Below are 13,004 nucleotides of genomic sequence, written 5' to 3' on the forward strand. Positions count from 1 at the left end.
AGTTTTCCATCAGGCCTGAATAAATTTAATTTACTTTGGGCCAGTTTTCTGTTTTACTCCTCAGAAAAGAACATTTAGAAAATTGTAGCTCATTCTTTAATTTTGTTTTCCATTGTACTTTGCTTGCATATATGCAAGTAGATAGTACATAGATTAACAATACAATTCAAAACAAGAGGCGAAACAGTGACTTGAATAAACTAAATTGTCTGTAGTGTGTGTGAATAAGTGTGTATGATTGTTTACCTCTACTAGATTGCAGCTGGAAGGGCATCTGCTGTGTAAAACATATGCTGGATAAGTCAGCGGTTCATTCTGCTGTGGCGACCCCTGATGAATAGAGTAGTGTCTGTCCGCGGACTCGAGACGAGCATATCAATTCATGCAGGGCTTCAGCATCAACAATTGATGGAGGGCGTGTCTATAGTTGGGGTTGATGCGATCATCATAGCGTCAGCCATTTAAGTGCGCAATTGGCCACTGTCTGAGCTGGGGTATTTGCATAACAGACAGATACACTTGGCTGAATAAAGGGACTAAGCCGAAGGAAAATTAATAAATAGATTCAAAACAAGAAAGAATGTACTGTTACATGCATAATTCTACTGGTGTTGTAAAACTAATTGGTGTTTGATTGTTTCAGGATGCTCTTCCTCCTCCACCTCCTCCTCCACCTCAGTCTCAGTCCTCAGTTGTTGGCGCTGCCGCCTTGAATGCTGGCCAAAGGCCATCACCCGCTGCGGGCGACCAGAGTGGCCGTCAGAGACCCACAGTGTGAGTGCAACATTAAATATACACACTTTAAATCAATTTAGTGATGCATGCTGTTGAAGAGAGTATGAGAGAGTCCCTTCACCTCTCTGCTGTTAGCCAATGCAAGCTGACCGTGACTGAAACCACAGGTGAGGGGTCAGAGGTCACGTCTAAAGGGAGTACGATTGTCAGTCGGGAGTTAACCTGAGCCCTGACCCCCTCACCTTTCACCTTTTTTTCTTCAGATGAACTAAACACAACACTAAACACGCCTGATTTCTGTTGGATTCGCTTATTGTGGCCTGACAGGGGAATTTTTATGCCCGTTTTTTATGGCATTCTTGTTTACACCTTTTTAAATTATTAGAAAATTATATGTCTTAGAGATTATTCATCTATAGTAAATGTCTGTTCATAGTTAATACAACCTGTATGTAATGTTCATAACACATCCATCTGCAAATATTACCCATAGTTTCTTCATAATTGCACTTTATAACTTTTACATATGTCCGTCACTTACTGCTATTGCACTGCTAGTTAGACCTAAACTGCATTTTGTTGCCTGGTGCTTGTACATGTGTAATGACAATAAAGTTGAATGAAATCTAAAAATAATATTAAAAGACGTGATTGTTATTTTGTATGATAACTATAAGGAAACAGTGCCAACCCGTGTTGATTGGCAGTACTGCATATAAGGTCAATTAACTTAATGTTTCTCATTTAAAATAATAAAATAAAGATGCAGCTACTTAATAAATGCTTTATTTATTAAAAAAAACATTACTAGAAAAAAATGCTTAAATATTTATGTGTATTTCAAAGTTCCATTTTATTCTTATGGAGGCATTTAAATGTATTTATAAAATTATTTATTTAATTATTCTTTTGATGGTAATGCTTTCCGCATCATTACTCTTTACATTGCATCTTTATTGTTACATTATCCTTTAGAAATCATTCTAATATGATGGTTTGCTGCTCAAGGAACATTAATATCATTAAAGTTCTGCTGCTTAAAGTTTGTAAATTATAGTACAATAAAAAACAAGGGAATTTTTTTTCTGGAGTAAAACATTTAAATAAAAGCAGAATTTGAGCTAAAGCAGAATGTAAGCTTTTCTTCTCATTCTTAAATTTCAATAATAATACACTTTAATAAACTAAACTTTTGTTTAAAATGAATATATATTGTGTGTGTGTGTGTGTGTGTGTGTGTGTGTGTGTGTGTGTGTGTGTGTGTGTGTTTTTTTATTTTATTTTTAAAATTTATTTTATTATTATTTTTTTTTATGTCACCTGTGATTCTTCTCTTAGGTATGTGGCGATGTTTCCGTACTCTCCCCGTAAGGAGGATGAGTTGGAGCTGAGGAAGGGTGAGATGTTTCTGGTGCTGGAGCGCTGTCAGGACGGCTGGTTTAAAGGAACATCCATGCACACTGGCAAGATCGGAGTGTTTCCTGGTAACTACATGAGTCCTGTCAGCAGGTATGACAAACACACACACTAGTACATGTTATCACTCGCACACCTTATGAACTGAGAAAAGATTATGCTTTGGTTTTCCAGTAGTGTAGTTCTTTCAGGCAACCAAGCCACATACAAAGTCTCCACTTGCAATAAACTTGAGCTGGTTGTGTTCAAACATATTGTTGTTAAAATGTATAATAAAAGATGTGCTTTTTAATGGAATTTATCAATCATCATGTTGATATGCAGTTTAAAAAATCTTTAATGTGGGGGGAAAACTTGATTTTATGATGGCCATTTTTACAACTCTTTTGCGCTCAGTTACATTTCATTGAACTCAGCACTCCCTTGTGGCAAATTTTAGAATTACAGACATATCCACTTATTAATTTAAAACAAATCTCATAGTTTTATTTTAAAAATAATATAACAGTTATTTTTATTGAATAGTTAATTTTGTTGCAAATATGAAGTAATATACAGTATGAAATACCCTTCTACTCTCAAGAAGATTTTTACAGTTGTAGGAAATTATAAGACAAAACAATAACGGTTTAAAGGGTCTTCACCATGGCTCCATCTATATAATTTTTTTGTTATCAGACATAAGATTCTAAAAGAAATAACTGAGTTGGAGGCTTTAATTCTTTACATGTTTCTCTTTGATCACAATAGAAAATATTTTGTTGACTTTTTGTTACCCAAATATTTTGGCTTTCGAAGTTCCCAAGTTTTGGCTTTCAAAGATCTGGTTCCCAACCATTTTTCTTCAAAATGCATGTTTTTGTGTTCAGCAAGGTTAGAACGAGGGAAGTAAATACATTTTCAAATCAATTCATTTTCAAAATGTGTTATAAAATTGTAAGTGTGAATAAAAGATCTGAACTGAGCAGCATCAGTTTAGATGGTCTTGATCCTCACACTTTTCTCTTTTCGTCTCCTGCAGGACTGTTTCTGGCAGCAGTCAGCCTAAAGTCCCCCTGACCCTTTGCTCTCAGGCTGGACGTGGCGTCACCATTGTCAGCCCTTCATCTGCTTTGGGGAGTATGGACCTCAGCAAACCTCTGCCAGTCTGCCCAAACGCTACCCCATCCTGCTCACTGCCTGCTGCTGTGGTGACAGCTGCACATCTACCCACCGGTCAGCACCCCAAAGTGCTCATGCATGTGACGTCACAGATGACTGTTAACCAGGCACGCAATGCAGTCAGAACAGGTAGAGTTATACACAAGTTATAATGAATTTGACATTTAGTTTTAAATTTTATCTTGATACTAAATTTACTCTTTGAGCAGCTTCTATAAATAGTTGTTTTCAAATATAAATTAGTGAAAATTTGTACAAATATATATGAAATAAAATAAAGTAAAACCATTTTAAATATATCATATACGTTTATTTATTTAGCTTTAGTTTATCTACATTCATGCCTATTAATTAATATTACTGGCTAAATTCACAAAAGTATATATAGTTTTTTTTAAACTTTAATCAAACTTACAACTGTTCATTTTCAGTTCATGTTACATAATATACACCGTTTTTTTTGGAGTTTTATTGTTGTTTTAGTGAGTGCTGAGAAATACTATGATTAATAAATGTTTTACAAATTATTTTAATTGCTAACTGACTTGTTAACTAATTTCAACAAATTCATAACTTTAGTAAACTGCAACTAATAAAACCTTAAGTAGGACATTTTAAAATTATTTCTTCTTATAACTTCAAGCCTGTATGTTTTATTTGTTTCTGATGAAAATAAACAAAAGTTTAAGAATGGTTAGTAACCTTCTATAGTAAAACAAAATACTACAGACATCAGTGAGGGACTACGGTGGTTTAGTTACCAACATTTCAAATTATTCTAAAATCTTGAACAGGCTTGTAACAGACAGATCGGTAGATGATGCCATCATTTACATTTCTGAGTGAACTATCCCTTTAACCTTTTTAATGATTTAAAAGTGAATGCAAAGTGCAACTATAAAAAAAAGCAGTTTAGTATGAGTATATTTTTCTCAAACCTACATTTTAAAGCAAACTAAATCATAAATAATTGCTCTTTTGTTCCCCTTTTCCCCCCTACACTAGCTGTAAGTCACAGTCAGGACCGGCCTACAGCAGCAGTGACACCCATTCAATCCCACAATCCTGTAGCTTACCTTCCCAGCACAGCTGTGGTTCTCCAGGCGTCACCTGTCCTGAACTCCAGTTCGGGATGCTCCTCCGCTAGGGTCGGGGTGGCTTTGGGTTGCGCTGCCGCATCCTTGACCCCTCCTAATGTTAGCGCTGCTTCTTTAGACACTGATGCCATGAGACCTGTTCCTATGGTGGCATTACCTGTGAACGCTGGCAGCACTAAACCTCTCGGGGCAGCATCCAATCACGGTGTGGCCTGTAGGCTGGATAAAGATTGCAAGGTGAGTCCCCTGAATTAAAGATTTAGCTGACAATGTAGACCTCATGGCATCTACAGCTATTTAATGGTTTTCTGCTTTTCTTTTTGCCTCCCATCTGTATTGTTTTAATGTGCTGCAGTTAGAAGTTCTCTCAGTTTTACCTTATTTGCTGAGCTGGATGGTTATGCCTGCTGATAGAGAGCTGAAATCATCAGTTTTTTATGATTCAGAGTGTTCTGTGAGCCCAGAGGGCACAACTTTAAGTGTTGTTCAATTTGGGAGATTCTCAATACATGCACAGTGTAGCTGACTAGCACATCTTCACAATTCACTTTTATAAAAGACACACTGCCCCACAGACACACTCTCTCTGGAGATTCATTTTGGTGTGTGTGTGTGTGTGTGTGTGCGTGTGCGTGTGTGTGTGTGCGTGTGCGTGTGTGCGTTTGTGCGTGTGTGTGTCTGTGTGTGTGTGTCCGTGTGTGTATGTTGGATTAGCTGGGATAAAATAAGAGGAATTATGGAAAATTGTACATAAATATCAAATATGAAATAAATATAATTGTGTTTTGTTATCTTAACTACTTAAAGTATTAGAACATTAGTAAAACATTTTATGAATTATTTTAACAATATCAAAAACAAAAGCTTTTATCTTACAAAACCAAACAAACAAAGCCTTCTTGAATATCTTTAAAGAATATACAAAGTAAAAACAACAAAGTAATGTAAAAAAAAAACAGCAATTCCTCAAACACCATTTTGGAGTGAAAGTGGTCGGCTGTCCATTGGATCTTATTGCTGTTGCAATGACAAGCAGCTGCTTTGTTTTTTATTTATTTATTTAAAAAGCACATTAAAGCTGTGATACAACCTGAAAGACGACAATACAACACTTACTATGACAATCATCAGCATTTTGAATAGTTTATTTTACAGACTTATAATATGCTGTTGTTCTATTGGAGTTTTCATTCCAAAATAGCCGCCACTATCTAGTGGCTGTTTCCAAAATTGCACTAGAGCGTCACCTTTTGGTGATTCTATGCTCATTGTCTAAAACATGTCTCAAAAATTGCAAAGCAAAAGTTTTATAATTTTCATTTGGGTCCTCTTATATCAAGAAAAAAAATATATTATAACAAGGAGCAAACAATGATAGGGCTTCCATTTCTGGGTGATCTCCATTAAAACATTTAAATTAAATATTAAACCCAACTCATCAGGGTTGTTTTTGGATCTCACTAGGCTCTTATGGCAACCTCTCTGCATTGCTTTAGAGGGTAGTGGATTGAGGTTATTATTATTGTTGTGTAATTACTTTAATTATATTATTAAATACTACAAAATATTTATTTCAGTTAACAAGAAGTGATGAAAGGTGATTATGAATAGTTATATTAAAGGCACAGACAAAGGCAAAATGGCGGAACAACCCCTGATAGCTGTTGTGTCGAGTTGTTGGACACAAATGTTGTGTTCTTTGTGAACGGTTCCTCGGTTGTTGCGCTACTGTGGTCGGTCTTTTTTTCTAACAGTCTCTGCACATCTGGACTGACTATATTCATCATGGTAGCACTGAACCAAACCGTGAGCCTTGTACCTTGACGTTTTGGGATGAAAACATTACCGTTACACCCTTAATATATATATACAAACTTTGCTGAAGTGATTCAATAGTTATAACTGTGTGTGTATATATATATATATATGTATATATGTGTGTGTGTGTGTGTGTGTGTGTGTGTGTGTGTGTGTGTGTGTGTGTGTGTGTGTGTGTGTGTGTGTGTGTGTGTGTGTGTGTGTGTGTGTGTGTATGTATGTATGTATGTATATACATATATACAGTGGGTATAGAAAATAATCACCCCCCCTAAAAATAGTTGCATTTTGTTGCACTGAAGACAGACACATTTTTTGTTTAATCTAACTGTATTTACTTAGTGCAACTTATAACACCCAACCAGAAGATATAACACCAAAATGTCAAAAAAAATGTACATATAAAAAACTAAATTAATGGGTTGGACAAAGGATCACCCTCTTGTTTCAGCGTTTGGTTGAATAACCTTTTGCTTTAAATACAGCCTTTAATCTGTTGGGATACGTTTCTACTAACTTTGCACATTTAGACTTTGCAGTATTAGCCCAAAGTCTGGACTCTGACTTGGCCATGCCAGGACATTCACCTTTTTGTATCCATCTCCTAACTTGTGCTTTTATCCCAGAGATCTTTTGACAATGCCTTGCCATCCATAGTTGATGGTTTGCTTCAGTTGCACTACCTGGGGTTGAAATGTTACACTAAAGCTATTTTCCTGCTGAGCTGATCAAATTGACCACCAGTGAAAGTTAAATTGTGTTGTGTGTCGTTAAGAAGGTGATTAGCTACACCTGATTGAGTTTACAAGTAATTTTTAGGAGAGGGGTGATCCTTTGCACGACTGAGTGATTAATATTCTGTTTCTGTGCTTGTTAATTGTTTTCTGACATGTTGGTGTTCTATCTTTTACATGGATGTTATACATTGTACTGAATAATTACACCTAGATGAAACAAAACTGTATCTCTTCATTTCAGGCTACAATTTAACAAAATGTAAATATTTTGAAGGGGGGTGATTCTTTTCTATACCCACTGTATATATATATATATGTGTGTGTGTGTGTGTGTGTGTGTGTGTGTGTGTGTGTGTGTGTGTGTGTGTGTGTGTGTATATATATATATATATATATATATATATATATATATATATATATATATATATGTGTGTGTGTGTGTGTGTGTGTGTGTGTGTGTGTGTATGTGTATATATATATATATATATATATATATATATATATATATATATATATATATATATATATATATATATATATATATATATTTTATATATATATATATATATATATATATATATATATATATATATATATATGAAAGAAAAATACACTGAAAGAAAAACCTTGTGGCTTTGACTCACTAAGTCATCTAACTCACTGGACTTCTAGTTCTTTAATGCTACTGTTATTTTAGAGCAAATCACATTTCTGTTTTTATGATTATGTGTCAAATGATGTTTTGCAGTTAGCAGGAAACTATGCCTGGTGAATCCATTTGTTTCTTACTTGTTGAATATAGATTAAATGGCAGAGCTGATATTTGATTTATTTATCTCCTTAATATCTGAATAGAGGTGTTGCATTGAAATGATTTACAATGATCATGTTACCTGGTAGGACAGTATGAGACGCCACTATGACTTTTACTGTGGAACATCTTCAACTTTGTCTCTATTTTTGAATCAGTTGAACCCAAAAGGATGTTTTTTGTTTTTAACAAGTGAAATTTGTGTTACTACAATTATTTGTGTCAAATCCACAGCTTAAATTCATTAATACCCATTGTTGACACTTTTCATTGAGAGCTAATCATCTTCACACATCCTGTGCTAATATTTACATCCTTGGGTAACACCACATTTTCACTGATCTGCATCATTTAACTCATTTCACAAATGTGTGATTTCAGAGAGAGAAGAAAGGCCTGCTGAAACTGCTGTCCAATAAAAAGAAGCTCCGCCCATCTCCTCCATCCTCCCCCACACTGGAGGCAGAGCAATCTGTTAGCATGGAGCTTCCCCAAGGAGCAGTGGGTCCAGAAATGGCTCTGTCTGGGTCAGCAGGGCACAACGGACGCATTGGTGCCTGTCCTATGGATTCGGAGCTATCGATGTCCTCCTCTTCATCAAACACAGATGCGGTGACACACAGGAGCAGCCCACAGGACAACACTGCCCCCATTGCTCCGCCTCCTCGACAGCCGTGCTCCTCCCTGCTCTCCATGCAGCATGATGGACGGCCAATCGTGTGTGAGAGGTACAAAAATAACCCAAACAGTTACACTAGTGATGGGTAGTTTAGATCATTTTACTGACTCTGACCTTTGAGTCTCGTTGATTGAGATGAACAAATCTTTTATTGAAGTCTAAGCTGGAAACACCCATGGTTAGTTCACCTTTTGAGTCTGTGGGTTTTTGAGTTGTTTGTTCATTACGTGTCAGTACATAAAGAGATGACTCAAAATCGAAGACTTAAGAAATGAACGAACCAAATCTTTTTCCAGCTCTAGATGCATATGATTGGCTTCTGTCTTTCACGTGATGAACAAACAACTCAAACACTATGGAGGACTTGAAAAATGAACTACTCTTCAACTCCACCTGCACAAATGTGTGCATGCGTGAATGAACGAATCAGTCCCTAGGAGGACTCATCGCTCCTGAGTCACATAAAAGATCAGTTCAAAATGAAGTATTCGTTCAAGACAGACCCATCACTAATTCACACTTCATGCTTGAGAAGTAGGGATGTGCAATATATGGAACACATACATATTTTAGATTCATCTGAAGTCTATTATCAGTGCAATAAGAAAACTAGGCTGCTATGCTAATCATTATGTTTTGTTGAATGCATTTATGTAACAAATGTACCCACAGAAACACATTTATATATAGTTTACATTTCTATGCATATTAGTGCTGATGTTTATTTTTTTAAGTTTGGATTCAGAAAATTGCTTTTTGCCAAAACTAACATTGTATTTTTGAAATATAATGGTTTAATTACAAATATGATACTTATATTTAAGGTGGACCAATCCAAGTTATTGAAAGCCATTGAAAAAAATGTTGATTGTTCAGTATATGCATCAAATACACAAAACTCTTTCACAGCGCTTGAGCTTATACAGGAATAAGATTTTTATTTGGACAATAATTTAGCTGAACTCAAAATTGTAGTAAAGCTTATATTTTGTTATTATATATTATTATTTTACATGATAATAATAATAATAGTAATTATTATAATTATAATAATTATTATTATTATTATTATTATTACTACTACTATTACCATTAGTATTATTTTTTTATTTATCAAATTCTCATAATGTACATTGTAAAAGTTTTATTTTATTGATCATTATATCAGCTTTATGCTTTTGAAATGTAACAGATGCATAAAGTTGTGAATCCTATCACCAGTGTTGGGAAAAGTTACTTTAGAAAGTAATACATTACAATATTGAGTTAGATTATTAACTTAATATTGTATTCATACACAGATTAAAGAAGGTTTAAAGCAATGCGTTTGCTACTTTTATACTTAAAATAAAAATTAAAGTCACTGTTCATTCAGATAATCCTCGTTTCCTTCTTGTGATCAAAATAATGAGAATGTTTCTTCGCTGAAATGTATTGCTCTGACGTCTTCCTTTCTGCCTGTTCCTGCATTTTCTTAATTACATGCGGGATTCAACATGACTAGGTTTATTTTAATTCAGCAGTTTATTTTTTGAAAGTGATTTAACTAAAATAAAAAGTAACTCGCTTTACTTTTTTTTTAAGTATCTAAATATTATTACTTAGTTTTTATGGAACACATGTTACTTGTAATGCGTTACCCCCAAATCTGCCCATCACAACTTCATCTGCTGTAAAAAATATTTGTACATCCTGATTCCCTAGAAAAGAAGTGCTTTAAGTTAAGTAAGAAGCAGAAGTTGCAGTTGTGTTTTACTCTATAGTGTGACAGGTAAAACTATATGAAAAAAATGTTGGGCTAGATGGCAATTGTTTAAATGGTAGTTTGCATTTGGTGAATGTTAGTAAGTGGTTTCCCTGCCTTTACAAATGCATTATCAGAGATAAGAAGGTTTAAGATTACAAAAGCACATACATAATAATAAAAACACTCACAGATAATTCTGATACAACACAATATTAAATACAAAAGAAGTTCACTTGATTTCTTTGTTCATTTTTTTCTAATCATGTTCTGTTCCTCTTCCTCCAGGTATCGTGTGGTGGTGTCCTATCCTCCCCAAAGTGAAGCAGAGCTGGAACTCAAAGAGGGAGACATTGTATTTGTGCACAAAAAACGAGAGGACGGCTGGTTTAAAGGAACACTACAGAGAAACGGCAGAACCGGGCTGTTTCCTGGCAGCTTTGTTGACAGTATCTAACGTACACACAGCAACTAATATTTAGATATCAAATTCTCCATCACTGAAAACCCCACACTGAACTTAAGCCTTCATTCGCTGAGCAGTGGTCTGAAACTCAACTGCTGGAGTTTTGCTTCATCAGCTGCATGGATTTAACCACAGTCTTATGAAAATCTCAGACCAGTCCTAGTCCTTTAGCATTAGATCAAAACCCCCTTTCCCCAAACACTTCAAAGCGGCAGAGTTTTCGTAGTAGGTGCCCTATTTCTAGCTCAGTAGATGAAGTTGTGATAGGATCCGTTAATTTATGCATCTGTAACATTTCAAAGACATTTAATGTGTGCCTTGTACTGTCTCACTTTACTGTATATAAGCAAAGCAAAGCTGATCTGAGTCATGACGAGAACAATATGAATTTCTTTCCACCTGAAAAACATTTAACTTATTTTTGCTTTGTAGTTTTTGAGGGAAGGTTTGTTATGTGAGCCGACTGGTCGAATGCCTGTAGAGTCTGAGTTATGTCACTGATGGACATTTGCTTGAAATAAATCAACAATCAATACCAGATGAACAGCAGAATGAATTCAGAAAGGTTGCTTCACTTTAGCTTTCATATTGAAGTCATTTGATGAGGAGTGAAGACACCACAGGCCTCCCATTCTGATTGGTTGTTGTGTGTTTGTAAAGGCTATTATAGCTACGCTGACTGATGGAATGAAGGATGACTGATTGTTAGTTTTTAAAGATTACACTCAGACTTTGAATCCAATATTACTAATTGTCATTACGATCGGGAACAGTCACCCTTAGTAAAAGTGCAGGATCCTACAATGATGATGCCAATGTGCGCATGTGTTTGTTCCCTCTCTGGTATTTATAACTGCTTTCGTTTCAGAATGATACATTGGTCTATGCGTGAGCTCCCAAAATATTTTTGATTGATGATTAAAAAATAGCCTTTATGTAACATTACAACCTGGCTGATTTCATATGATTGACTAAAAATGGTCTTTAAAAGTGTTGTTTAACTCCAAATCCACAAAACGTTGCTTCTCTTAAAGTCGGGTCTGTTGTCTGCTGTATTTTATGTGACATTTCATGTTTTGTATACTTGAAAGTGATGGTGTTTGTGTATTTCTATGCTTCATACAGTAGATCAAATGTTTTTATTAATATTATTATTATGTTGAAAGCACAAAATCTTTTTTTTTTAAATAGAGTATTGTTAGATATAATTATTGCCCCATTAAAACGCTGGTTCATTTGGGAGATCTTTAATTGTTGTCTTGATGATGCCTTTACAACTAGTAAGATGGCCTTCGGTTTGTGTATTACTATTGTATTAGTTTATCCAACCACTGAGTTGAACAATTGTTCTCTGTTTTAGATTACTGGTTTTGGCTCTATTCATGGAGCTCCCGACATGAGCCGACTCTAGATTAAACTTTCCACATGAGGAGCATTTCACTGCTTGAATCAAGCATGTTTAAAGTTGACACTTGTTCACTTGTCAAGATCTTAAAGTCAGTAAATGGGATATTAGTCAGAAGAAAATTGAACATTTGATTTCAGCTCATTCAAGTGTGTGTTAGATGTGAGGGGTATAAAATAAAGTCATTTTTATAAAACCTGTTTTGGACTACTGTTGTGAGTGAATTGAGATATAGAGAGTATATTTGCTGTGTGATGGATGGTTAGATGCAAGAGGCAATTTAAACGCATCAGACTAAAAATAGTAATCTCTAGCTCTTCTGAATGCAGTGTTGTTACCGGAGGAGTACTGGACATTTTAAAAGTGGGCGGACAGCTAAATGAGATCCAAAAGTTTACCTTCATATAATTATTAATCTCCTGTTTCTAAATGGTCTCTTTAAAAGTGAGGGGGGCGTATACCCCCTTATCCCCCCGGTTGCTATGCTCCTGGTTGTTACTGCTATTTTTTAATCTTTTTTTTTTATCAGCGTCATTTCTAAACCACTTCCCCATCACACATAAATACTTGCATGCTTCCTTAGAACTCAAATCTATTTTCATCATTCCTGCAAATGCTCATGCAATAAAGTTGCACAGTGGGCTGTGTTTAATTCCTCATTATTTGCTCAGTTAATCACTGTTTCTCATCTCAAACTGATCTTGATTTTTGAACACTGCATTGTACACTTGATTGAAAGAAATAAAAAAGGATTACTAGATTTATTTTGAAGTGAAATGCAAACCGCACATCAAATATGTTTTTTGCACCTGTTTTTGAAGTCCAAACTTAAACAGGCTTATCTAAAAATTAATTGTTGTGCATAAATACTGTGCGTCTGAAATTGCATTTTATAAGTACTGTATGTACAGAAGGAAAGAAAGGAAGAAAGAAAG

The 13,004-nt window shown here is 35.1% G+C and overlaps 1 protein-coding gene across 2 annotated transcripts in view; it reads left to right on the forward strand.

Moving 5' to 3' along the window:
* sh3rf1 (SH3 domain containing ring finger 1) overlaps nt 1–12,269 on the forward strand; it is a 94,549-nt gene extending 82,280 nt beyond the window's left edge. Inside the window, 6 exon segments of one of the 2 annotated variants that reach the window (NM_001045487.2) lie at nt 644–774; nt 2,074–2,244; nt 3,173–3,441; nt 4,318–4,646; nt 8,157–8,503; nt 10,487–12,269. In NM_001045487.2, the coding sequence (NP_001038952.2) occupies nt 644–774; nt 2,074–2,244; nt 3,173–3,441; nt 4,318–4,646; nt 8,157–8,503; nt 10,487–10,655 (1,416 nt within the window). In that variant the 3' untranslated portion in view covers nt 10,656–12,269. 2 annotated transcript variants of the gene reach the window in all.
* Nucleotides 12,270–13,004: the final 735 nt, after the last annotated feature.

This window comes from Danio rerio, chromosome 20 (genome assembly GCF_049306965.1).
Source record: "Danio rerio strain Tuebingen ecotype United States chromosome 20, GRCz12tu, whole genome shotgun sequence".
NCBI classification, from domain to species: domain Eukaryota; kingdom Metazoa; phylum Chordata; class Actinopteri; order Cypriniformes; family Danionidae; genus Danio; species Danio rerio.